The 27,936-nt window shown below is 44.4% G+C and overlaps 1 protein-coding gene across 5 annotated transcripts in view; it reads right to left on the bottom strand.

Moving 5' to 3' along the window:
- The window catches only part of TNIK (TRAF2 and NCK interacting kinase), a 409,373-nt gene that overhangs the window by 280,432 nt on the left and 101,005 nt on the right, over window positions 1–27,936 (bottom strand). For all 5 annotated transcript variants that reach the window (XM_084769731.1, XM_084769733.1, XM_084769734.1 and 2 more), the window contains exon 2: window positions 26,970–27,035. In XM_084769731.1, coding sequence (XP_084625857.1) covers window positions 26,970–27,035 — 66 coding nt within the window. The remainder of the gene's footprint in view (window positions 1–26,969; window positions 27,036–27,936) is intronic.

Genomic DNA, 27,936 nt, shown 5'->3' with positions numbered 1-27,936 from the left:
CCTTCTCCAGCCACTCAGCATTCCCTGAAGCAAGCAGGGTCAGACCCTTTGAAACAGTTCCCCAGAGGGATTAGGTGAGTAAGCATTGTAGGCAACACTTGGACTCGAGTATCTGCTTTGTAAATTTCATTGACTCTAGTACTGATTAGAATACACATGAGTCCACAGCTACTAATGCCATCCTAAATGGAATAGAGTCAATTTTAAAGCACTATTTGTTTAGTGTAGTGCAAGAATACTTAAGACACGTTATAAAGTATACCTATATATACTTTATGCACGAAGAGTAGTACGCTAGGAAATGTAGAACTCTGTGAGTCACACACATACACACACAAAAAGGACAGGAGAGGGCGTTTCCAGGAAGAAGGGTGTCAATGGAAGAAAAGAGGAATAAGACAGGGTGATGGGGAGTAAAAAGGATGAAAAGTCACTATATAATATAATATAATTATTATAATATAATATATACATATATATGTACGTATATATGAAACTGTCAAGGAATAAATCAAGTCAATCAATGCTAATTGTATACAATGAAACTATTTTACATTAGGTTAGCTTTTTATTTATAAAGTAAGCTGGGGCGGGGGGCTGAAGAGATGGGCTCAGTAGTTAAGAGTGTGCACTGCTCTTGCAGAGGACTCACGAGCAGTTCCCAGTGCCCATATGAGGTGGCTCACAAACACCTGTAACTCCAGACCCAGGGCATCAGCCTCCACGGCCACATGCACTCGGGCACGCGGTGCGCACACACACACACACACACACACACACACACACACACATACACACACACACACATGCACGCACACACACATGCACACATACAAGCATAGCACAATCAATAATAAACTAGAACATCGCAGGTGGGGCATGTCAGGTAGAAATCCCATGATGCTACATGGGGTTCCTGTGGTTCTTCCAGAAACATTCTCTGAGGCCATGCCTTCTATACCCTAAGCCCTGTTCCTTGGACCCGATGACAACATCCTTATAGTGAGAACTGTCTAATGGGGGAGGGACTCAACAGAAAAGAATGTTTTCCTATTTTCTTTTTCCTTCCTCCTCTCCCCTTCCTTCATTTCCTTTTTGTGCTGGTGTGCTGGCAATCAAATCCAGGGCCCTGTGCACACACACTTGACTACCAAGTTATACACTTAATCCACGGATCACTTGTAAACCTGGTGGGACATCCGCGAAGCTGACAGCGCTGTTGCTAGAGACCCGCAGGACTGGGGCTCAAGTGCAGCAGGCACACCTACCCCACCACCAAGTCATACTCTTTCCCATCGATGCATCGTCATGATCTACTGTGTTTTTATCAAGAAGAAAACAAACTACTTGACTCTAAAGTGATCTGAAAGTGTTTTGCTTTGGAATGACATTTGATAAACTTAAGCTGGAGACCTCCTGAGTTGGCTTTCCTGTCTTACCAGGATCTAGATTTCAAAAACTCGAACAGTCTTCAAATTCTCAGACTTCAGTGTTTGGTAGGATGTGCTGGACACAAGGCGCAAAGGCCTGACCCTGGGTTCTCCTCTTTCCACTCTCAGAACTGGAGTTTGAGAACCAGGTACAGGCTCAGCTCTGCTAAAGAGCCACTCTAGAATCTTCACACAGTTGCTTCCTCAGGAGGAATACCTGCTCCTCAGAGGTTGGCAGAAAGGGATTTTAAAAAAGAAGGAAAGAAAGGAGAATGGAGGAAAGATGGAGGGTGGGAGAAAAGAGGACAGGAACAGAAGCAAGCTTGGTTTAAAAAAAAAAAAGAATTTCGCTGGTAAATGGGTCAACTGGAACTAGAAAATTTTGAGCAGCAAAATAAATAATATGGTCTTGGAATACAACCCAGAGAATGAGACAGAATGCTCAATGAGTCCAGGCTGCATGCATAAAGTAAGTAAATAAACAAGAGGGATAAAGTTAAAAATCTATACAACTTAGGTAGATCCTTTGCCCTCAAGGGTGGCTATAGCCCCCACTCTTTGAATGTGGCCTACAGTAGAAATATTCTTGAAAAATTATGGTCTAGAATGAAGATAAATACAGCAAGGAAGGGTAAACCCCCTCCTCAGGGATGTCATGTTGATAATCTGAACCTCAACAGAACAGAATGGAAACTGTGTTTCCTCCATCTTCTTCCTCCCTCAGGCCAAGTGTGATCATGAGAAAAACATACAACCATCAAGGAGCAGCCCACAAGATGCCTGGCCAGGACTCCTCAGCACACAAAGGTGGTGCAAACCAAGCCTTCTGAAATCGCTACCACAACCAAGAGCAGAGCGAGGAGACGTGACTGCTAGAAAGGATGTGCTGCAATCCAACACAGGGCCCTGGCAGAGTCAGCGGACACAGACACTATCCAAATAAAGAGCGCGTTCATCACTCGAACTGGTGAGAACAGACAGTTCTCTTGTGCACTTGTTCTCAGCCAAAAGGACAGAAGCAGTAACTTTATCATTTAAAAAACACCAAGCACCAAATTTACCAAATAACTACTATGTCCCAGGTTATTGATCACCTCCCCTGTGTGAAGGAAAAGTCTAATGGAGCCCCACAATAATTAAACAGTGTGCCATCTAGTCACAAGGCCCCTCTGCCCACATGAAATCCCAACATGCAGAGAGCATGGCATGCTGGCAAGCAGCACTGAGGACTGCCACGGGTCCTCTCCACGTGCTCTTAGGAGGAAGCCTCCACTGTGCAGTCTATGGATTCTGTAGATAGCAGGATGTTCTCTTGAGGAGGCTGCCTGCTCTGCATACAGCCATCGTGATGTCCCAGCTAACGTTTGCCTGTTCTCCCACGTGTGTGGTACGTGCAGCAATGGGCGTCCTGGTGCTTTTTTTCTTTTGATTTGATCTCAACTGAGTCAGCTGCTAAGAGGTTGTTTGACTGTTGCTAAGAAGGTATCAGTGAGTTGAGATGCCACTGCGCCTGTTCCAACAATACAAAAGGGCAGCCCGTGTTGGGCTGAGGTGTAGCTCCCTCGAAGAGCGCCGACCTAACATACATGAGGCCCTGGCTTCACTCTCCAGCACCGGAAATAGCAAAGAGGCAGCTCCTTTCCCATAGAATCCTGCTCAGGTGGGTTACAGCGGAAGCTTTCCAACACATCTGGTCTGAGATGACAAGAGCATTTCAGACACGCTTCATTCAACTCTTTTTTTTTTTTTCAAGACTGGGTTTCTCTGTGTAGTATTGGCTGGCCTAGACTCACTTTGTAGTCCAGGCTGGCCTTGAACTCACAGCGATCCACCAGCCTCGGCCTCCCAAGTGCTAGGATTAAAGGCGTGCGCCACCACCGCCCTTACCTCTTTCTAGAAATAATCTTTGTTTATTTCTTATCTTCCCTCTGCTTTTCCCTTCATGAAAGAAAAAGCAAATTTCTCTGATGCCTACATCTTGCCTCTCTTTGCATTCTCCTCCATACAATCACACATGATTTTAATGTTCACTTTACACTTTCACATCTGGGAAGCTATGAATGCATGACCCTCTTTGGGTGGCTCTACTTGCTCCATTGCAGACTTGACTTGACCTATAAAGGCTAGTAAAATTTCTTAAACAAACAAAAAACAAACAAACTGGGGTGAGTGTGTGTGTGTGTGTGTGTGTGTGTGTGTGTGTGTGCGCGCGTGTGTGTGTGTGTGTGTGTGTAGAAATCTCTCGGTCAGTGTGCTCCACCCACAGCCCTCTTCATACTCCTTACAGGCTATTGAATACTGCAGGACAATCTTACTGATAGAGAGAGGTTTCGAGTGGTCATGATGGGTGGGGTGAGCATGCGCGTGTTCGTTTTCCATCTTCCCTAATGCAGCAGTTTTATGACAGAGACATATGGCCATTCAGATGCTGAACACGCTTTCAGGCAAGAAAGAAGTTATTGATGAGCTCATTTTAGCTAGGCAGTGCATGATCAGGGCTCACCGTGCGTCCTGCACAGCTCGGAATTGAGACAGTCTCAGGGCAAAGCTCATGAGCATGGACTCGGCATGCAATCTCACAAAGATCCATCATTGTTTAGCTTGCTTCAGTACAATTTCCTTACATTAGCTTTTCTCAGCAGCCTCAAGGAAGCCACATTTTCTTGAGCAGATCCCTCCAGCCTGAAGTCATCCTCACATATAATAAACGTGCTGAGTTGGCTCGGGACTGACCACTTTATTAGGAGTACGGATGCTGTTTTTTTCTTTTGAATGAACATCCTGAACTCGGATTTACAACATGCTCATTGGTGACCAAGGTGCTGAGGGGTTACAGAGACTGAAACTCCATTTGTGCACATGTCACACGGTGTGGCCCAGCCTCCACCGCTGTCCACACTCTCTCTGAGTCGGTCAGTCTTTTCATCCTGTTTTAGGAGGCAGCGAGTTCCTCTCAGGGCCTGAGCAGACAGTGATTTCCACGACTATGGTTTAGCAGATGTGTATCCTGAGGTTGGGGCTATGTCTTAATTGTATATGGTTCTGTCTGATTCCCTCCCCTTTCACTCAGTCAGATGATTTCCATCGCTCCCCCCCACATACACCACCCCACACACACACCACATCCCCCACCGCCCCCCACCGCCCCCCACCGCCCCCACACACTGTCCCACACACACATACTGCCCTCCCACACTGCCCCCCCACCGCCACACACACACACACACACACACACACACACACACACACTACCCTGCTCATCAGCTTGCCAGTTTGGACCAAGCTCTTGCGTCTCTTTGTTTGGCACTCTGGCCAGAGCCCAGGCCCCATCTTCCAAGGACTTAATGAGCTCTGCTGTTTCTGGCTTGTGACCACCAGCCGTTTTCCTTATATATTGCATCTCTTCTGGAGAAGAACTGAATCCAACAGCAAGCCAGGCTGACACTAAATTTAAAAAAAAAAAAGATTAAACCGGGATTTGGGGGCTTAAAAACACCCTGAAGTTTATTTGTTTGGTCTCTGTGTTTTCTGTATGTGAATGTGTATTTAACTTTCGCCACACAGGAACGTGAATGGTTGTAGCTGTGTGAGAAAGATCCAGAAGCATCAGAATTAAAGAGCCAAGGATTTTTAGAAAAATTTAATTTGTGTGTGTTTGTGTGTGTGTGTGTGTATGTGTGTGTGTGTGTGCATGCGTGCGCACGCACGTGTGTCAGGGGGTTCACTCACCAACTGAAGGGGATCATATGGAAACCAAGGCATGTTCCATTGGTACTTCTCCGCCTTGGTTTTTGAGATGAAGCCTCTCACAGCACCTGATGTGCACTGTTTTAGCAAGCCGCCAGGATCTGTCGGACTCTGCCCACCAGTGCGGGAGTCGTAAGCATAGGCCACCAAGTCTGGCTTTTATGGAAGTGCCTGGGGCTTGTGCTGGGCTTCAAGCTTGATGCTCATGCTTGCACAACAAACACTCTATTAGCTGGACCATCTCCCAGCCCTAGTCCTGAGTGTTAAAGAAGGCTCAAGAGTTGAAATAAAGAACACAATCTAGGAGACCCTCACTCCCACTGAAACCATCAAGATACTCAACAAGGAGAGAAAACCCCAGGGAACTCAAATATAAAAAACAAATAACAAGTATAATAAATAAATAGCAGTGATCAGAGAGTCACAAATGGGGCTTTCCCCCCTCCTTCTTCCTTAAGGAAGCAAACATAAAACATTGCATTTTCTTCACCATGATCATCCACACATTTGGAAAACACTCTGCTAGTGTCACCCAGATGCTTAACATAGTTCTCAGTACAAAGGACAGAGCACTCACCAAACACACTCCTTATCCATAAATACAGCCTGTCAGGGCGTGGAATGAAGAATGGATGAATGGCAGATGGCGATGAGCACCACCAGGGAAAAAGGCAGAGTAAGCATAGAAACAAATAGAAGGTTGGGTGGTGTTAACATCACTGAGACAGCCCAAAGATGTTTCTCTAATAAAATGACGTTTAAGCGAGACCTTGAACAAGCGACAAGCACATGGCCGGGTGTCTAGAGGAGAGGCATGCAGAGGGATGAAAAATCGGATACAAAGGAATCGCATTCTGCAATCTTCAAAGATCAACATTCTGTCAGACCCAAGATTCCCTCTTCTGGGAGTTCAGAACAATGGTTTTATAATTGATGTAGAAAACCTGAAATTTTGTTGTATAACCTTCTTGCTCATCAGAGATCAGAGCCACTCTGGTCACTTGAATGCATTTGTTCATGTACACACTCGGTGTGTAAGCCATGTATCAACTCTATTCTTCATTTACACCCTCCAGCTAGGCACAGACCTGGGGGCTGAGAAGGCTCTGTGTGTGAGCAGAGCAGACAAGCCCATGCCCTCGTAGACTCACAGTCTGAGGAGGCTATTACTTCACATAGCGAGAGGTGCCTGGGACGATGGGAGCTAGGAGCTAACACAGTGTCTGGATGTTCCTAGAGGACAAGGAAAGGTTTTATAAGGAAGTGACGTGGAGTCCATCAGACGAGACCATCCCAGGAAGTGGGTTCTGCAGTAGAAGGGAGCAAATCTAGTGTGCCAGGTTAAAGGAGACGTGTCTGGATTTCAGAGAGCGATGACAAACAACAAAACAGCTTCATCTGGACACGGGGGTGGGGGTGGGGGACCAGCCTTTTATGGTCTTCACCATATGGGACACCACTTGAGAGGTCTTAGACAGAACAGAAATAGGACCAAATAAGCAATGTGATGTGAAACCACTGGCTGTAAGATGGGAAAACAGGGGACTCAGGGTATTATCCTTGGACAGGCCACTGCAGGCATCCAGATAGCGATTTCCACTCCCTGACACTGAAAACAGCCAGAGAAACTGGGGGCTACTTAGGAATAGAACAAGCTGGTCTTGAGGATGGACTCAAGAGCAGGACAAGATGATCTCTTAGGGGACTTCTTCCTATTTAGTTTTTAAAGTCATAATATTCGATTCATTTCCTTACATGCTTGAATAGAAAAAGGGTGAGCATGACAAGACATCCCATTTTAGGAACCAAATATACAGTACAGAAAATTTCCTCACTGGTAGCCATGCTGTTTCTAAGCCATGTCTGGGTCCTAAATTTGGAAGTCACTGTGCCTGCACAGTTTGATAGCCCTTGGCTGAGAGGTCAGCAAGTTACACCAGACTCAAGAAAGATAAGGCCCTGAGACAAATGACTCCTTCTGTTTCAACTCCATTAGGATGACACATAGTTGATCATACCTACAAGAAATTACCCGAGTGGGTGACTCATTAACAGTCTCTTTTCAAGAGAACATACATCAAAGATGCTATTTTAAATGATATTTTAAAATTATGTGTACTGATGTGTAGGTATGTACATGTGAGTGTAGGGGTCTGCAGAGGCCTGAAGAAGGTGTCGGGGCCCCTGGAGCTGGAGTAACAGGCAGTTGTGAGCAGCCTAATGCTGGGAATAAACCCGGGTCCTCTTAACAGCTGACCCATCTCTCCAGCCCCACATAGATCCTTCTAGAACTAAACAGAACGGCACACAGCATATAGTGCCCTGCAGCAGCAGAGGCAACAAGCGGGAAGAATTTCAAGTACAGCACTTAGGTTTGAAGTGGGGTTGGGGTGGGGGTGAAACATCAGAGATCTAATGTTACAAACAAAAAGCCTTTCTATTAGTCCATCCTTGTTCACACAGCGGTGAGGGTGGAGAGGAAAGCCACCGCCTTTCCAATACCAAGAAGACTCTGGGAAACGACTTTTCAGGAGGGAGAGAGTACGGAGACACAGCTTGGCACCAGTGCAGCCATGCTGCTCCTCCTGGGTAAAGAAGAGCTAGTCTCCAGATCATGCACAGGATCCAAGAAAGAAACTGGGTGGATCTGTATGGACCCTTCTATGTCTCTCTGGGAAAGAACGTGAGTGGGGTTTACTCCCCTTAAAGTGACAAGTGCCAAGGTACTTCTTGCAGTGGACAGTGAGTAAAATTCACATGAACCCAATTCATTTCCTTGAGCACAAGCAGGTAGGTATTATTTAGTCTCTTACCTATGTTTCCAAAGCAGAAACACATAGAATGTTTTAGCTTCTGCTCCTGGAGAGCCCCCCTTTCCACGCTCATCAACCTCAAGGAGACACAGACACTGGAAGTCTGTCCTTCTGTAGCAAGTATCTTTCAAATGATTTTTAAATTGAGATCACACTTACTATTTCATGGTATACAGGGGAAACCCATCAGAATGTTAAGGATAGAAAAACTAGATGCCAAATATATTCTTGGGTTTGCAATCTCCCACCACCCCTCTGAAAGAAGACCTCTTGTTGAGATGGTCAAACCTGGGTCACTGTGCCTATCAGGAACAATAGAATAATTAAGTTAAAACCTCTCTGGAAACGGCAACAACAAATCATGTAGTTGGGAGACAAATAGCTAAACCTTGAAAAGCAACAAGATTAGCTAAACCACCATAAAGAATATTACATAGGAAATGAGCTGCTTTTCTCTTTCAAGAGAAAACAAAACAAAAAGCAAAAAAAATCCTGAGAAAATACCAGAATTTCCAACATGGATCTAGGGGGGAATCAGAACTTTCAGGCAGTGATCTAATCCCTTAATTCTATTTTAAACCATACATCATGCTTGGTCTTAGAAATAGTGATTGGCGCCGTTAATAGCCATTGTCAGCTGGGACAAAGCACCTCCCTCTGCCAGGCTCTGAGAAGATGCTACAATAGTTTGGACAGAAGCAGATAGTTAAAGATTCCCCACAAGAATGAGACATTCACACAGAAATGACATCAGCAAGGGATGCCACCAGCTGGGATGGTTACACAAAGATCAGGCAGCCCCAGGGCACAAACTAATCGCTCAGGGTCTAGAGGAGACAGGCTCCTTAAGTCCCAAGAAGCAACGTCACACAGTAGAGTTCTTAGCTTTGATCTGCTCCTATTAGACACTCTGACCCCAAACTGCCTATCTAGGATTCTGTGAAAATGAGACAACAAAATGTCAAAACAATTTTCTGGCTCTAAACTTCTAACATCCCCATAATCACTCCATTTCCTTTGTGTTTTAGATGGAGACAAATCTATTTCCTTTCTGATATTTGGAAGCAATTCACAAAAACACAACTTACTACACTAGAGTCTAGATTCACTGTTGAGGTGAAGCTGCCCGTGGTACCAGGACCTTCTGGAAGCTCTATTCAAAGGCACTTTTCTTCTCTGTGTGGTTTAAGAGATATTAACTCAAAGGCAAATAGGTGATCTGCTCCCAAAGCAAGAAAGCTTCATGAGGCTGTTAGAAAGCTTCATCTTTTCCCTCAAAAAACAAAAAAAAACAACAACAACAACAAAAAAAAAACAATGCATTTCTAGGGACCATGTAGAAGAGTTACAAAACATGTAGGATAATAGTATCTCAGTCCATTAGTGCTGCTATGACAAAATACCTGATTCTGGAGAAGTACTGTACAATAGAAGTTGACTTCTCAAGATCTGGAGGCTGGGATTATTAAAGTGTCATAGGCTTGGGGTCCAGTGAAGTGTAATCAGTACTCAAATGTCTTCGGTAGAACTCTTAAGTGCTAGCCCTCTGCTCACCCCCATAACATTAGCTAACAGCCACTGGACATCTTTGTCTGCCTCACCCATTCTTTAGGCACACTATACTTTACAGTCCTCAATTGAATAAAAATGTCAAATAAATGTGAGACAAACATGATGAGGAAGGCTGCCCTTTAAGATTTGGAGAGAGCTTCACTGAGAAGCTCATTAAGAAGGGGACAGAGGGGCCCTGTTAGAGACCTGTCCAAGAAATCTTCAGAGAATCCCAGACAAAGTCAATACCTGACTTTTATAACCTCTGAAGGGGTGGCCCGTATGATTTAGCTCAACCTAGTGCTCATGACAAAGACCACAGAAAAGCCAGATAGACCATAAATTAGGGGTTGGTTACTGTTTGGCTACAGCACCGACAGCTTCTTCACTCTCAGTCTCAGAGAGAGCTGCAGGAGGCATGACCTGATCTCCCCAAGATGTGGGATCTGCTCCTCAACTGTGAGCGGACCCGGGCTCTAGTGGTGCACAGCTGTGTGATTAAAAATGTCCTCTGTAAAAACATCTGGTGCATCTCTCAAATGAAAGCCATCTTGAGCGCTGGGCATGATCAGGCATATGGAACACTACTACAGTACGTTGTATGCCTATGGAGGTGTGGCAGCACATGCCTGTAATCCCAGCACTTGGGAGGCAGAGGTAGGCAGATCTCTGTAGGTTTGAGTCCTGGTCTACAAAGTTAGTCCAGATCAGCCAAGGCAACACAGAGAAACCCGGTCTCGATAAATACACATCTGTGTGGATGTTTTTCATTAATTTGAGTACAAAACATAATAGCACCAGTTTAAGTTTGCATGTAACTTGAAGGATCATTTTAGGACAACCATAGATTTTACAAGGGTTGAATCCTTCGAGAGTAGCAGACATGTCTCCAGTCCAGCTCTGTTCTCCACCCAAGCTCTACAAAACTCGCAGCGAGTGTCTTGCTTAGTGCCAGGGCTGAGGGCTGAGGGCTGAGATGACGTGTCCCTGCCTCATCACTTACTCAAAGGTATGACTTATCTGGGACACAAGCCAACCAGGACTGGACACCAAGGCCTATTGTTAATGCTCTTAGTTTCCATGGAAACGGTACGTCAGACGGATCTAGTGATTCATGCCCAGCATCCTGCCTATCCCGAATCCTAGATGGATTCTTTATCTAGAAAAAGGGACCCTGCAATCAAGCTGTCTCTAGTCCTCAGGCCTGGGAAAAGTCCCTCGCCTCTTGCCTAAGGTATGGAAATGGGCATAGAACTCTCCAACAGCATCTTCTGAAAAGTAGGCTTCAAAGAACAGCCTTAGGAGGGCCTGGGCAACTGCATTTCTAACCGTCTTCCAGATGATGACAGACGTACTGCTAGATGGCAGGCCACACTAGGAGTGAGGAGGGTCTGGTCCATAGATGAACGGCTGTGTTTTCAGGAGAATAATATGTGTTCCAATATCTGAAACGCTCATTCTACATTCTAAGCAAGGGTAGCCTGTGAACTACCCCCCCCCCATTGCATGTGACCCATGAACTGCCCTCCCCATTGCATGTGTCATTAAAAACCCAGATGGGGGGGAGGGGAGTAAGGGGAAAATAGGAGGGAGGGAAGAATGGGAGGATACAAGGGATAGGATAACCATTGAGATGTAACAAGAATAAATTAAAAAAAAATAATTCATGGACCAGGAAAAAATAAAAATAAAAAATAAAAAAAAAACCCACATGGGTCTCACGAATCTCTATTCTGTTTTTACATGACACAGTTTGTAAGCTTTCAGACTCCACAAGGCTACCTCATCTCCCACCCAGAGAGGTAAACTGCATCTCCATACATAATATTAAAGGCATCCATTCTGAGATTTAGCCACGTGCTCTCTAAGGGGCATGTATCCACAGGATAAGCCGCTAATGATTTCCAAGTCTCCAAAATGCTCAGACCTTGACAGGAGGGTTCAGCCAGCTTTGGCTACTTTAGATGCAAAGTTGTTTGACACTGTGTACATAGGGGGAAATGCTGCACAGATTAATGACCAAGTACATGCAGAAGGAACACCCTCTTATTAAAAAATAGTTCTCATTAGCATATCAATAGGGATAAACAAACAATAGTTTCAGATACATAAAGGCACTTAGGCATGGAAGCTTTGCAACAAACTTCTCAAATTTCTGTTTATACTCTGAAATTGTTTGGTGAATTCCTTCCTTCTAACACACTTTGAAAGGTCAGGTGCAGCCCCAGTATAGCCTCTGAAAATTAATGGGTTTTTAATGTGCTCAGAAATGTAGAAGGGGTGTCAAGGTTACTTGACTGGCCTAACCCAAAGAACTTTCTAGAATATCAAGATATTTTGGCTGAGTTTTTATCGTTAAGTCATCTCTTACATAGAGCAATTTAAAGGACACAAGAGCCGCATTACTTTATCTTCTTTTTGTATCATTTTTAAGTAACAGAATAACCTTTCTTCTGTCTTTTTAAATTGCAGGAGAGGAGAAATAAAGCAAGCCAACAACACCGAGGAGCCACAGCTTGGTACTGTGATTCCTCCATTTTGAATCCAGAAAAAAGAGTCCTAGGTTAAATCAGAAATACGAAGGAATAGTCCATAAATGACTGAGCTGAGCGGTGAGCCTCTCCACTCTTTCAGCAACCCAGTGAATTACGGCTGTTAAGTCTTTGGTGTCCAAAGGTTATAAGTTCAAGTCTGCTTGTATTCTATTGTTAGACTTAGCTGCAAAGCAGAGATGCTACCTAGCTCTTTCCTTACGCAGTACAGAAATCCATACATACAACATAAGACATGCATACATTACATAAGCACGTCACATGTTAGTGCTGGGTCTGCTGCCAGCCCTTGTCCTTCAAAGAGACTTATCAACCAGAGGTCACAAGTGAAGAACAGCCACCTAATCACACATTAAAATGTGGCATTCATAACCACAGAACGCAAAATAGAGATGGGTCCTGAGCAATCCTAGCAAGAGCTCACCTCACCTCAAGCTCAAGCCTGGAAAGCAGTTAAGACCCTTTGCCTGTTTCTCAGCCCCCTAGGCTAATGGGGCATTTCGCTGGGGTGTGCAGACCTTCACCTCACCTAGTCTAAAAATGTCCTTTGAATCTTCTAACAGTGAAAATAGAAAAGTAATGTGTGTAGTTTTAAAACTTTAAAAGATGAAAGCACTTAATGTTCCTTAGAATTTTAATTTGGAGGGTAAGCTTTTGTTTCACTTGTTGGGACACGCTCTTACAGTGTAGTCCGGGTTGGCCTTGACCTTGAGAGACTCCTGTCTCACCCCTCCATGAACCCATATCCAGCCTGGGAGAATTTTTGTAAATATCTTCTCCTTCCAAACCCACTGTGAAAGTGTTAGTACAAAGTGTTCTGTTTTTCTAACAGAATGAATTATTTTTAATTATGTGTGTGTGTGTGTGTGTGTGTGTTATGTATGGGTATGAATGTGTACATGTGTGTGGGTGCCCATCTCATTTTTAATTATGTGTGTGCTATGTACAGGTAGGAATGTGTACATGCATGTGGGTGCCCAGGAAAGCCATCAGAACCCCTGGAACTAGAATTAAAAATTGTTGTGAGCTTCCAGTGTGGGTGCTGGGAACCGAACCTGGGTCCCTCTGCCAAGGTAGTACATGTTCTTAACCAATGAGCCACCTCTCCGGTTCTCTCAATCGTCTTCTAACACCTCAGGCATGACTTATGATCTATCATACTGTAAAAAACAAAACAACAACAACAAAAAAACTAGTATGGTTTTCAACTGCTACCATCACAGAAAAAAGTCCAATCTCAGTAAAGCAAGGAACTCAATCATCTCACACACCGAACTGAGACATAGACAGATGACTGATAGATAGATGTACCAATGGATGCATAATGGACAGAAAATATATGATAACTATACATACATACATACATACATACATACATACATACATACTAGATAAACATGTAGGTGCAAGTGTGGATATAGACAGTATAGAAACACACTCACTGCGTAGCTCACTACCCCTGCCTTATTTTTTAAGCTAATATTTAACACCAAGCACTTCGATTATGTGTACCCTAACTTAGGCCACGCTCTACAGTCTCACTTTTGTTCACCACAAGAATAAGCACCAGCCATAGAGAAAAGGTTGTCCCCAAGTGCTCCCAGACTGACAGCTGACCACCTTGGCTGGTCCTTCCAGGAACATGGAAAGAAAACCACTCGGGACCTTGAGAGCCGAAGGAGCAGCTCTTCCAGCCCTAGGGAGGCACAAGATGAGGCCTGGCACCGATGTTGTTTGTGTCCTCATCCTTGCCCTCCCTGATGAGTGACTTTCTAAAGCGTTTGTGTTCTCTGTCAGCACTGAGCAGCTCAATCACAGCGAATATCTGAATTTGATGCTCAGAAGTTCAAAGACCCTCCCTGGATGGAGAGAGACACGGAGTGCAGTCCATCCAGCTTTGGCGCTAGGATGGAGGATGCAAGGGGGACAGTGTAAGTGGTGGTCAGGACAGGGAGACAAACACTAACAACACAATCTAATGACCAGAAGCTCAAAAACAGTGGCCTTGGATGCTATCCAGTGCTGTGTGCACTTTAGGAGAAACTTCACCGATACCTTTGACCATGGCATTACTCATTAACTTCATAAGCTGGTCATAAATAAACGTTTCCAGACTAGAAAACAATATTCAAACAGAAAGCTTTTTTGTTTGAGAAATTGCTGTCCTGCATTTGTACCATCGGGCCGTGTGTGTGTGTGTGTGTGTGTGTGTGTGTGTGTGTGTGTGTGTGTGTGTTCTCCATCCTCTATCAACACTAGTTTCTTGGCCACATCTTAATTTATGACATATTTACTAGATGATTAACTATAGATAATAGCATTGTTCAAGCAAGCCTTTTCTTAAACAACAGATAAAGCTGAGGCCCCCAAAAGAAGGGCAGTGACAGCTCCTTAAGGATCCTCTGCTGTCCCACCTCCCATGCCATGACTGCTAGGAGCACTCAGAGGGCCTGGAGCCCAGCATCCCTTCCCCAAGGAGTGCCCCTAGAAGGGATGGGGAAGCTTTGACAGGATCCTTCAGGGAACAGGTGGCTCTGGTGCGCTGGAGAATCTTTCCAACTACCTAAGCAGATACAAAGTGGTAGAGCAAAATGTTGTCTGGGGTCGCATCAGACTATTCCTTTTCTCTGGCTGAAGTCACCAGAAAGAGTAGTGGTGGCAGGGGGTGGGGTTGGCAGAACTAGACTCTACAGCATTTAAACCTCCTTTCTAGAGTGTATGCAAACAACCCTGCCTCCCTCCAAAGACAGGGACAGGCTGTCCTGTGTTTTCATTAACTTTCACTGTTGTGACACATCAAGAGAAGGAAGAAGATAGATGTCAACAGAATCTGTCATTGAAATGACTGATAATAGCCTTGAGAGCATCACTGGTGTCCCTGGGTACCACACGTCCAAATCAAACAGGCATCACATGGTCCTTAGTGGAAGCTGATACAGGAGTCTGTGCTGTGAGTACTTCTACCTGGTTTTTATGATAACATCTAATAAATAGGTTTTTCCTAATATTGTAGTCAATTGAACTGAAAGGACAATGGTGAAAATTTTTTCTTTGCAATCCTCACCCCAAATGCAGAGCCTGTGTGATTGCTTAAGGAAGAAACACAGAGGGGAGGACATTCTATTGGGACTCTAGATGAAAGAGGCATGGGAGAATGGCAAAGTAGAAGGATCCAGAGGGTCCTAGAAGCCTACAAGTAGAACATTATGATAGGCAGATTTGGGCCAGGGGTCCCGCTCAAACTAAGGCACCAGCCAAAAACAATACAGGTGGTAGACCTTAAACCCCTACCCAGATCTAGCCAATGGACAGAACACTCTCCACAGTAGAGTGGAGAGTGGGATATTACTTTCTCACATACTCTGGTGCCTCACCTTTGACCATGTCCCCTGGAGGGGGAGACCTGGTGGCACTCAGAGGAAGGACAGCAGGTTACCAAGAGGAGACTTGATACCCTATGAACATATACAGGGGGAGGTAATCCCCCTCAGGAACAGTCATAGGGGAGGGGAATAGGGGGAAAATGGGAGGGAGGGAAGAATGGGAGGATACAAGGGATGGGATAACCATTGAGATGTAACAAGAATAAATTAATAAAGGAGAAAAAAAAGAAAAAAAAAAAAAAAAAAGAAACACAGCACCACAGAGCAGGCAGCTTGCTGCATCCATGAGAGTTACGGGTTCGTGGGCTCCCATCTGCTCAGAATAGGGGGAAATGATGGATTATTCAGCTAGCAAATATCTGCTTCAACTCCAGAGAAGTAAGATTTATCCCTTCATTCACAAAAGCACACAACTGCAGCTGAGAGAATAAATCATTTCCACAGGCGTGGGGTCGGGTCAGGGCATCATGTCCTGTACCTCGCCATTAGAGCTGAGGGTCTGGAAAAAAACTGGAAGCATGTTGGTCCTTCGCTCTCACCAAAACTAAAGCATGAGAAAGAAGCACCGACCACGTCAGACAACCAGCACATAAGTTTCCTGTGCTGACACAGAAGCCCAGGTTTGCTGGTTCCACCACTGCAGACAGGCAATCCCAGGGTTTGCATTGTTTATTACATAAACAACATGCTGTGTCCCAGTACTAAGAAACCTGTGGTTGGATTCCAAGCAATCCATCATGGGTCTGTATTCTGGATATAAAGATTAGAAGAACTACACGTTCAAACCAATTATGACATCACTAATCTACATCTATTTGCAGTTTAAATGTCATTTTAAATAGCATCTCACTATGTTCTCCTCCAACTTTCAGTCCTCCTGCCTCAACCTCCCCGTGTCGGGATAGAAGATATGACTCGATCACTCCTAATTTGAATTGAGACATATGCAGAGTCTCCTGAACAAAAAAAAAAAAAAATAGTAAAACTGCAAGTCAAGGGTATGAGCAAGCATTTAAGACAATTCTCACTGAATTTCTTGCTGGGAAATTTTCTCACTGTCAAGATTAAGTGAAATAAAACATATTTCTATCCTCAAGACCAATGATTGACTCTACAGTTCCAAAGACATGGAAGAGAAGCAGCCTGGGAGACCTACCCTCCCTTGACAGAAGTATGTAACAGGCTCCTGAAGGTCATGTGAGCTGTGCATCCTTGCATTTACACACACAGACAGTTTTAGATTCACATCCATGAAACCGGTTTTGGAAGGAAGCAAAATTTCTTCATTCTACTACTTTCTTTTACACAGGACGTTGGGAGGGCACCATTCCACCTGTTACCAAGTTCTTAGCTATTGCTGCCTGTTAATTATGGTCTTTAGGGGCAGTGTCTTGATTAAGGCATAAAAAAGAGTTGTGATCAAATAAAAGGCTTGTGATCAAATAAAAAGCATTCAGCTAGACATAGGACTAGTGGCTTTGTTTTAAGCTGATCTTTTTACCCACTCACTCTGTAGCAGCACAAGAGGAACGGTAGGATAGGGTCCTTGACCTGAGGGAGCTCCAGGCTAGATTGGGAGACTCCAGACAGTGAGCTCAGTGAGCTGCTCCCAGGTGCCAAAAGGGCACAGGGCTCCACCAGAAAGGCTGTGGCCTGGGGCAAGTGTTAAGTTTGTAGAGTCACTGGCCAAGAGAAAGGGGCGAGAGTGTGGGGGGGTGTGGAGGGTGGGGGGGTGTCAGGAAAGCGTTCCCGCACTCATCAACAGCCAGTGCCTATATCTGGTCTACACACACACACACACACACAGAGAGAGAGAGAGAGAGAGGGAGAGAGAGAGAGAGAGAGAGAGAGAGAGAGAGAGAGAGAGAGAGAGAGAGGAGGTAAATTGATAAAGAGATGGCTCTGCTTTTGCAGAAGACCAAGTTCAGATCCCAGCATCCATGCTGAGCAGCTCACAAATGCTTGTAACTCCAACTTCAGAGAAACCTATTATCTCTGGCTTCCTCATGTACTTACTTACATGCACACACATACCGTCACAAAGACATACACATAGTAATAATGTAATAATAATAATAATAATAATAATAATAATAATAATAATAATAATAATAATAATAATAGTAACAACAACAACAATGATAATGATAAATCTTTAGGAGAGGGAGATGAAAGAGAATGAGGATGCTGCTGAGCAGGCATGGTGGCACATGCCTATAAGGCTAGCACCCAGAAAACAGAGGTTATATATAGAATTAGGGTGATTTTGATGCCCTCCCTAATATGCAGCAAGGCCCTGCCAGAGGAAGTGAATACAACGGGGGACATGGAGAGGGACAGGGACAGGGACAGGGACAGACACAGGGTGCCAGGAGAGACGGCAGCAATCCTGTTTGGAATTCAGTTGGAAACAGGAGAAAACTCTGAGGTCAGGTGCTGGTTGTGATTACACAACAGTGAGTGAACTGAATATTGCTGCTTGTGATGCTGTCCTTAAGAATGGCTGCAGTGGCTCCGTCTGCACTGAGTGCCTTTGAACAAAATGAAAGAAACACAGCTAGAAGGGCAGTGATATCCAGCAAAGGCAACGAACTGAGTACCATACATCAGCTCCCTGAAAAGGATGCACAGATCTAACTGACTTTCACAAGAAAAATCACTCAGCCTGTGAATGGCCTGCCATTGACTGCATGTCCCACTCAGTGGGCGCATTATGCAACCATAGACAGGGTTCCTAAAACAGCAGAGTGTGTTCGCCCTAAAGGAGACTGAACTTCTCATACAATGTAGTCCTTAGTTCTTCCCTGCAATATGCACAGACAAGATGTTTAATGTTATAATTCCCATTTTGTTGCTTGTATTTATTTAGGGCTCGCTGGGAGCCAGCTACCATGACTGCATTCCTTTGTTGTCAACAGGAATGGGCTGGACACTGAAATTTTACGGGTTACCTTGGAAAGTGAACTACAGGACACGGTTCTGAACCCACACCCCTCCCCCCCCAAGGACACAGAGCTCAGCAGAAAAGGCCACGCCCATCCCCACCCCTCTACTCCCTGCTACAACACTCTCCCTGTCCTAGACCCTCAGCAAAGAAAGTATGAAGTGCACTTGCTTATCACACACATCCAAAAATATCCAAGTGGATTTTTATGAGAATACACTTGAGGTTAAACTTACTATAGAGATAACAAATCCAATCTCAGTGCTCAGGAAATTGGTTGTTCTTTGTAAAGATGCTGAAATGTTTTCTCTTCACAAATCATTCAAAACCGAACAGCTCTGAATTCTGCACCTATGATCCTGAGGGAGTCCCAGTTCTCAGGTTACCAAAAACAACCCCAAAATAAAGGTCACTGTGTGGTAGCAACTACCGATGTCTAATTACTTGACAATACCTTATCATCACCAAGATATTCTGAGATCCAAAAACCGCAAGGATGTCGTGTGCTAACTGATCTTTCAATTCCAGCATTGTGGGTACGGGAATGTCAATCTGTGCCTGGCCCTGATAGAAAACTTCATCGTCTTCTCATTTTATATCAAAAATAGATGTCACTGTGGGCTTAGAGTGTGGCCCATGGGTATAACACTATAGCAGCATGCTTAAAGCCCTGACTTTTTCATCCTTGGCACCACAATGAAAAAAGAGAAGGTATCATTAATGGAGGCACTGGGAACCTGCTGACACCTGATATGTCTGAATGAATGAGCAAGTGTCACAAAAGGCTCCCATGTCTGCACCTTCAGCAGAGCTGCCCCCAAGCCATGCCACCAGGACAAGGAGATTGCTTTGCGCTAGGTTAGGCATTTGGCACAATTCATCTTGCTAATGGTTCTGTAGTCAGAAGGAGCCCTGGAGACTGGTTCCGCACAATCCACTCATTACACAGAATCTCTGTGACTTACAATGGGTTAAATCCTAATAAACTAACTCAAAACTTCATCTTCCTCAACTCACATGCTTTAGCGGCATGGCTCAAGTTCTTCTCAGAAAGCACAGTAGCCTGCGTTTGGGCAAAGATTTAACACGAAGGCTAGGTTACAATGAAGCTTGAAACATCTCAGGATATTTATTCATTCTGTATGAAAAGTGACAAACGGCATGGCTAGACAGATCCTTTTTCACACCTCTGTGAGACCACACACACAATCACAGCAGAAGGCAGAAGAACCATCCGTCTGTGGTCTGTCTGTACCTAATCCTGCCTCACTTTTGCCACTGACCCTGAACTGGGTAACCAGCAACCCCCAGGCCTTGGTTAACGCTGCTCTTTCCCCGAGATTCTCTTCCTTATGGCCTTCCTTTGTTTATCTATCCACTCTTCGGGTCCCAAGTGTCACCTGGCATGTGAAGCCCCCACAGAATTACCACTGCCCATACAGAGCCTGTAATACACACGAGGTAGCTGACTTATCTTGCTTCCTGGAGACTTGAGGGCAGGGTTATGCCACAATCATATACTGTGACGCTGATCATGAAGGTGGGTAAGATTGTAGCTTAAGCTGCCAGTGTATAAATGTAGTTAAAACCTTGGGCTAGAAATACAAGGGTCCAGGTCTCATCCCTAAAGTAAAAAAAATGTCTCCCCTCCAAAAATGTACACCACCTGAGAGGCCCAGCCCTGACCTGGCGGCTTTCTATCTATTTCTGCATCTGAGAGCCTGGAGGAAAAGTACTTTTCGGCGCCCAGCAGCAGCCACTTTCACTATCTGTATGCTACAGGATCACTTAGGAGGTACTGGGAAGAGTTGTTTGCAGGGAGAGAAAAGGGACCCCAGAGTTAAATAAATTGGGGGAAGTGTCTGGTGAAACAAAGCAACACAAATATATCGCTGTGTCCCCTCAAGAAGGTGGTGGGGTCAGGAGAATTATGGGGGCTCCCCAGTCACTGAACACTGTTCACTGTTCACACAGCCACCTTTGGGGTGTCATTGAACAAACTTTGAGAGATATGCATACTGGATAGCAAATGTCAGTGAGGTGAAGACAAATCCAGGGGTCTCCCACTCAACGCAACAATCCTTGTTTGCCCCAAGAGACAAGAGTAGGAACGAGTGACTCTGTGGCAAGTGTGGCGCTATGCAGAAGGGACCTTTAAATCCGACTAGGACACAGCGCAGTGAGCCCAAGAGTGAAGATGAGAGAGCACACCATGGAAGCAGACCTCCCCGCACACAAACTGCTCCTGTCACCTTTATAATTCCTTCTGACGAGAGACAGCGGCAGCAAACCAAGCCTTAGAGACGGTGAGTGGTTTATATTTGACAAAATGCTTTTGTGGCCATGAATTTGCAATGGCCTAGTGGGGTGTATAAAAGGCAGTGGGGGAGGGCGCGGGGGGGGGGGGCAGGGTCATCTTACATACCAGAACAATTGAGCTTCCAAGCGAAACTATGGCATACCAAAATGTACTGTACGGCAAACGGAAACCCTGCAGGATGTCTTCAGCCCCTACGAGAGTTCCACTCTACCCCACACTCCAGGATTAGGGACGAGTGAAGGCTGACGACTTGGGTATTTTTAGTAACTAAAGAGGAAATACTATTGATTCTCGCCCCCCCCAAATGTATAAAATAATTATATCATATGAAAATTGCTCTTATCCTATCAAAGTTTTAGAATGCTGGAGCCAGTGATGCTTCCCCTAATGACCAAGCCTTTATGACTTATTGAAAAACTGTCATTTTTAAACACTCAAGGGGTAGTAGCTAAGTAAAATGATGACCTTGCAGACATGAGGACCTGAGATGGACCTCCCAGCTGATGTGTTCTGGTAGCCCCAATGCTGGGGTGGTGGAGAAAGGCAGACCCTGGTGCACAGTGGCCAGGCGACCTTGCCTCGACTCCCTGAGTTTCCAGCCGATGATGAACCCTGTCTTCTAGAACAAGCTAGATGACACCTGAAGAATGACAACCAAGGTTGTCTTTTGGCCTCCGCATGCACATGTACCCATGTGCACTCGCACCCTCTACACCTACACACAGATGCATACCCAGGGAGGCACACTTATACATGCATACACACAATAAATAAATATTCAAGGTGAATTACAATACCTAAATGGCAATTATGCCATCAAATGCCATACTAGAACCATTGGTCCTTGAATTTAGTACAAATAATGGTGCCCTGAGCAGCTTAGGCACTGGCCAAACACTGAGTGCAGAGCACATGATGTGTGCTTCTGGCTTCATTCTTCTGTGAATGTTTCTTTCAGCTCATAAAACATTCTCTAGAATCCAGATCATGCAAAGGCCTGGCACACATGCTTAGAAAGAAGCAAAGGTCACTGACCAGCTGCTGGGTGTCAGGAACACACTCAGGGCTTCCATGGACTTTACACACAAGTTTTCACAGCCTCCCTATCAGCATCATCAACAATGAGTGAAGAAATGCTGACTCGGCATAACTAAGCCGGTCACGCTCACACAGCTAGAACAGGGCCCAGGCACCCCATGTCCCAGGTGCAGCGTGACACCCCGGGCCCCCTGCACTTCCATCACTTCCCCCATCTCGCCCGTCCAGGCCTGCATTCTGCCCCACACTGTGTACTCCTGCTGTCTCTGTGTCTGGGGTTAAAACTCTTGCTACCCTCTTATCCTTGAGCAGTGGCTCTCAACTGCAGAGGACTCTGTTCCTCGGGAGATGCTTGGTAGACTCTGGAAGCATTCTGACTGTCACATCTTGGAGATGGCACCAGGAGCTTGTGACTTAGAGGCAAAAGACACTGATGAACCTTCTTTAAGACCCAGACCAGCTGGCATAGCAAAGAATCTCTAGAGGCTGAGGTGGAGGAAGCCTGGCCTAGAGTGGTGTGTGAGTGAGTAGAGACATTTTCTCCTTACCAAATGGGACCATAGCCACAGTGTAAAATAGAGAACATGCGAGCCACAGAGCCTTTGGCCACTGAATCACATGTTTGTTTGCACTCCTCAATAGCTCGCCTCTCCTGCCCCTGTTCTCTGTCTCTTGCCCTCCCCTTACCGCTCTCTCTCTCTCCCCTGAACCTGTCCTGCCATATCCAGAAGACACTGTTTCCTTGTAGCGCCTACCACCTCTGGCTTTTGCACTCTTTCTGCCCAGTCTAACATAGCGATCCCGGAGCCCTTCGGGAGTGGGCGCAGTAAGCGTGTCCCGCGAGGGGCTGAGGATTCTCTTTGCAGTATCTTAGATAATGTCAAGGCCTTGAGTTATCAGATTGAATTAAAAATAGATTCCTGGATCATACCACAGATAGACGAAAGCGAATTTCAGAGGTGCAATCTCAAAATTTACATTCCTAGGGCTTTCCCATACACTTGTTCAGCCAACAAAATTGTCCAGACCTATTTTGTAAATTCCTAGCACACAGACAGACCATCTAGCATAAAAACACGCATAGAACATTTGGTTTATTATCTTTTTCCAAATACACAGACAAAAATTTTATGGGAAATGTTGAAACTGGAAAGATACATAAAAAAAGTATCCAGAAAAATAGCTCAGTCGTGGGCCTCACACCTGTCACTGTCCTCTGTCTGTTAGACAACTCTTTTTTCTAGAAATTTCTTTTGATCATGGTATTTTATCATATGAAGAAAAAGTAACACACTCTGTAAAATAACTGTTACTAAAATGTGTCCAGAGGCCAGTGGATTCCCAATGAGTGACATGCTGAGAAACACTAAAACTTTAAGCAGAATGGCATGTGGCTTTGTGCTGGTTTGCTTTTTGTTTTGTTTATTTGGGGGTTGTTTTATGATGTTGAATGTTACTTGTTCTTGTTTGCCTGTGATGTATCACGTGTAACTCAGTCCTTATGAACTATAACAAGCCAAGCTGTAGATCGGGCTTTGCCAACATGCAGAATGTTACATTCCCAGTTCCCAGCACCATGTACTCTACCATCCACACCTATGATTTCTTACTATTTGTTTAGATATTTTTATTTTCTCATACAATTATACAAAGCCACTTTCATGTAAGTCTATTACGTCCTTTAAGCATATTCTCCTCTATAACCCACTATTCTTCCCTTCAGTTACTTTTTAATTAATTTTTTCTTCTTTTATGTGTATAAGTATTTGCCTACATGTATGCCTGTGCATCATTCACATGCTTGGTTCCCTTGGAGGCCAGAAGAGGGTGTCAAATCTCCTCAAACTGGGGTTACAGTTATGGCTGAGCCACCATGTGGATGCTGAGACCCAAACCGAGGTCCCCTGGAAGAGCAGCATGTACCCTTAAACACTGAGCCACCTCTCCACTCCTCTTTGGTTTATCTTATATTGGAAAGTATAGACATGAGGAGATACTGTTTTCATTTAAAAAGCCTCAGTGAAAATTATATTTTATATTATTAGACTATTCCATCCAGTAAATAAATTTTAAAAATAAAATTAAATAGGATCAATACTTGGTTACTGGGACCAAACTGTTGGAGATGGTTCTTCTGATCATGGAACCATGAACTTAGGACTGGGGGTGAGACTGGAGGCAGTTTTGAAAAGCTACACATTATTTAATGCATTTATATAAAACATTTCCAGTTATAATCCAGATGCCTCTGTCTCTGGTGCAGGCATAGCTCAGAAAATATTTTTAAAAGCTACATGTGTTTTTTATTTATCATATGACATATGCTCTTAAAGGCTACTTGAAAATAAAATTATACTATGGCTCTCAAAGGAGAGTTTATTATGATAAACATGCCATGAAGTAAAGTTATTCAGTTACTCATAGCAATATGTACTACTTTCTGAAGCTTAGGATCACCAGTAGATGAATTCATAGAATTAATTTAATTATAACAATTAATAGGGTTAATATTTAATATAAAGAAAATATTTGTCATGCAATTTTTCGTAGAAAGATTTCTTCCCAAGGCTGTAAAATGTCTATGTGTGCCTACTGTATTTTAGCAATGCGGCTATTCCACAGAAATGATAAATGCATGGTTTGAAAAATCAGTTCCAAATTTTATTTGCTTAAGGTTGTCATTCTGTAAGTTCAGATTTTGAGGCTGTGCTTTAATCCTTTCGTATTCTGGCAGCAGCAGGATTGGACTGGTCCTGAGGAAACACAGTCATCTCTGTTCATGAGGAACCCAACTTAACATGACCCAGTGGCCCAGAACACAACACAAAGTGAGTAGGAAGTCACAATTCCTTAGATAAGTCAGCTCAGGTGTTCTCACTAAGTTGCGCCAGGCACAAAACAGCTAATAGGACTGTGGAAGCGACCACGTCTCTTGTTCCCAAGTCACGTGTCCTAACTGCGACCTTTGTCTGCAATCTCCACTTCAATGACAGGCACCAAATGTTGTCAGTTTAAAGAGAAATGGAACCCTTTAGAATCACAGTATCAGCTACCTAGTTGCTAAAAACCTTCCCTCTTTTAGAAAAGTGTGAGACTCTTTGATTCTGGTTGGGATTTTTAATTGGTTTTTTCATCCAATGTCATGAATTTAGATATAATTCAAGATGTTCCAAAAATTCTTATTTCTAGTTAAATTCTGTATGCATTTTTAATCATTATTGTGACAAAATCCCTGGCATGGGGAAAGTGACTTAAGGAAGGGCAGCCTTATTTTGCCTCACAATCTGAGGACCACGGTCCACCGAGGTGGAGAAGGCGCTGCGGCAGGAGTGTGACGTAGCTGGTCACGTGGCATCCCTGGTCCGAAGTAAAGAGTGATGGTGCTGGGACTCAGTTCATCTTGCCCATGGCCCCAACAAATAGGGCTGTGCTGCCAAATTTAGGATCTGCTTCCCACCTCGGTTAGCCTAACTAGAAACTCCCTCACAGGCACGGCCAAAGGTGTGACTCCCAGGCAGTCCTGGGCCCTGTCAGGTGTTCTACCCTCTTGCAGGTTGCTCAGGTCTACCCGTGGGATTAGGTGATGAAGCTTCTAAGTGTCTCCTAAATGTCTCCTCTGTTGTGGGAAGCATGCTACAATGCTGTCCTGAAACCTACAGCATCCCCCTGTGGCTCTGGCACATTGACAAGAAGTCAGGAACCATTTTCTGCCTAGAACAGAGCTTGCTTCATTAGCCACGTTGTGTCGCAAGTTCAATCCAATCTCTCAAGATGCAATAACACAATCATCCAACCTAATTATCTTCATTGCAAGTATTTCAAATCACTTTCCAAGAGACAGTTCTCTCTGTGTCAGGCAAGATCAGCATCAAGTAAACAGCAAATGGAGTCTCCATTGTGCCCACTTGTAAGGGCTTGACACTTTAGGAAACGGTTGTTTCCTGCAAGGGAGAAATTGTCTCTCACCCCTGTGAGCACCAAAAAGTGCATTCTCGTCAATAAAAGTGCTGTGCATACCCACTCTCACAATACTTTAAGCAACCCTGCCCTTTTGACATCGGCAGAATCAAGATTATTACAGTCTGCATGACTTCTACAACGCGTTGAATAAACTGAAAGAAAATTAGGCTCAAAGAAGAAATTTTTTTTTAAAAAAAGGACAATAAGAGATAATTTGGACTTGAATTCCAGCCCACGCCACTGCCACTTAGGAAAAGACGGCTGCTCTGTGGCAACAACCCAGAGGACACATCAAGCTTTTTTTGAAGGATTCTTTTTTTTTATTAATTTATTCAGATTTCATCTCAATTGTTTTCCCATCACTTGTATCCTCCCATTCCTCCCTCCCCCCCCCTTCACCCTATTCCCCTTCACTAAGTCTAAGACCGACAGGAACCTCCCCCCCCCCCCCCCCCGCCCCATCCCAACTATATGGTCATAGGCTATCAAGTCTCATCTTGGTACCCTGCTTATTCTTTCTCTGAGTGCTACCAGGCCTCCGCACCAAGAAGTGGAAGGATTCTTAATAGTTTGTTTATCAAAAGCTCCCAAATTCTGTTCCCAAACCAGTTAGTCTATATTTCGTTTCAATCACCAAAAGAGGTATCAATCTATATCTTTTTTTTTTAGACAATTTATTAGGGTGAAAGACTCCTATTAAACATATTTGGATTTGTAGGCAAAAATAATAAAGGGGAGAATCTCAGTCCCAAGCTATCTTCTCACTATTTGGCAATTCCCAGAGTTAATTTTGTTCATGTGGGCATGTGCGCATGCGCATTTTCTCCTCACACTGTGAGAAAACTCATTTGACTTGTGCCCTGGGTGAGTAACCAATTCACTTCTCAGCCTCCAAAGTGAATGGTGTCCTTTGCTCCTTAGCAAAACAGCGTGGCAGAGCTTAAAGTGAAGGGATGTGAGCATTTAGCGAAGTTTCAGATAAGCAGCCTCCGATGCATCAGGTACAAACACAGGGTGTACACTGCAGGGGGACGCTCAAGGCACACAGCCCTGTGTGGCCAGTGTGACCACAGCAGCATCCCCAAGGGTGGAGGAGGAGCTTCCTGGTGTGTGACTTCACCTGGTATATCTGTTGTGGGGAAACATTTAGGAGGAAGTTTGGACAGCATTGCTATGCAGCATTCAGAAACTGACGCTACACATGCGCCATGTTCAAGTTTAACTTTCTTACCTTGTAAACTTGACCGTATGTCCCATTTCCGACAAGTTCCACCAACTCAAAGATCCCTGCAGGGTCCTGAAGAAAAACCAACAATCAAAATTTAAGACACCATCCCAGGCACTATCATCATCAACAACAGCAAATAGTTACTTAAAATAAGTTTACTTAAAATACAATTACTTGAATTTGAAGAGAGAGCATCTTTTAGTGGTATCAATTTTTTTAAAGTTTAATTAAACTACAGCTACGGAATTAGTCAAATTCACTTTGTTTTTATTTCACACTTTTATGATGAGTTTAAATCAGACAAAAGGAAACTGTTTTCCATTAAAACAATAAAAGTACGGGTAGCCAGGACGATGACACAGTCCATAAAGTCCTTGCTGTACGTGCAAAAGGACCTGAGTTCCCTCCATAGGACCCATTTTAAACAGCCAGGCATGACAGACCATGTCTAAAATCCCAGCACTAAGAGCTGAGACAGGATGGCTCAGTGCTCTCCAGGGTCAGTGGGAGAAGGGAAACTCTGTCTGAAAACATATAGTGGAGAATGACCAACGGGGACAACTGACCTTTGGCCTCCACACGTGACACATATCCAAACATACCACACTTACATCCACAAGTGTGCGCATCAACACACAAACAAAAAGGAATTAGCATTAACAAAGTGGACTGGTTTATTCCTTTGTTTGTTTTTGACCTAGAAGCAAGCAAGATTCTTTGGGGAAGAGACCTCACTGAGAAAATGCCTCCATCAGACTGGCCTACAGGCACATCTGTGAGGGTATTTTCTTGACTCTCCGGACTGACTGAGGAGGACGCAGTCCAAATGCCACCATTCAGCAGGTGGTCCTGGGTTGGGAAAACAGCAGGCTGAGTGAGCCCTGGAGGGCAAGGCAGGAAGCAGCTTTTCTCCATGGCCCCCCCTCTTTACCTGGGTTTCTACTTTTGCTTGAGTTCCTGCCCTGATTTC

The sequence above is a fragment of the Acomys minous genome (assembly GCF_964271855.1).
Source record: "Acomys minous genome assembly, chromosome: 19".
NCBI lineage: Eukaryota > Metazoa > Chordata > Mammalia > Rodentia > Muridae > Acomys > Acomys minous.
The sequence above is the reverse complement of the archived record's forward strand: the minus strand, read 5'-3'. Positions and strand labels throughout refer to the sequence as shown.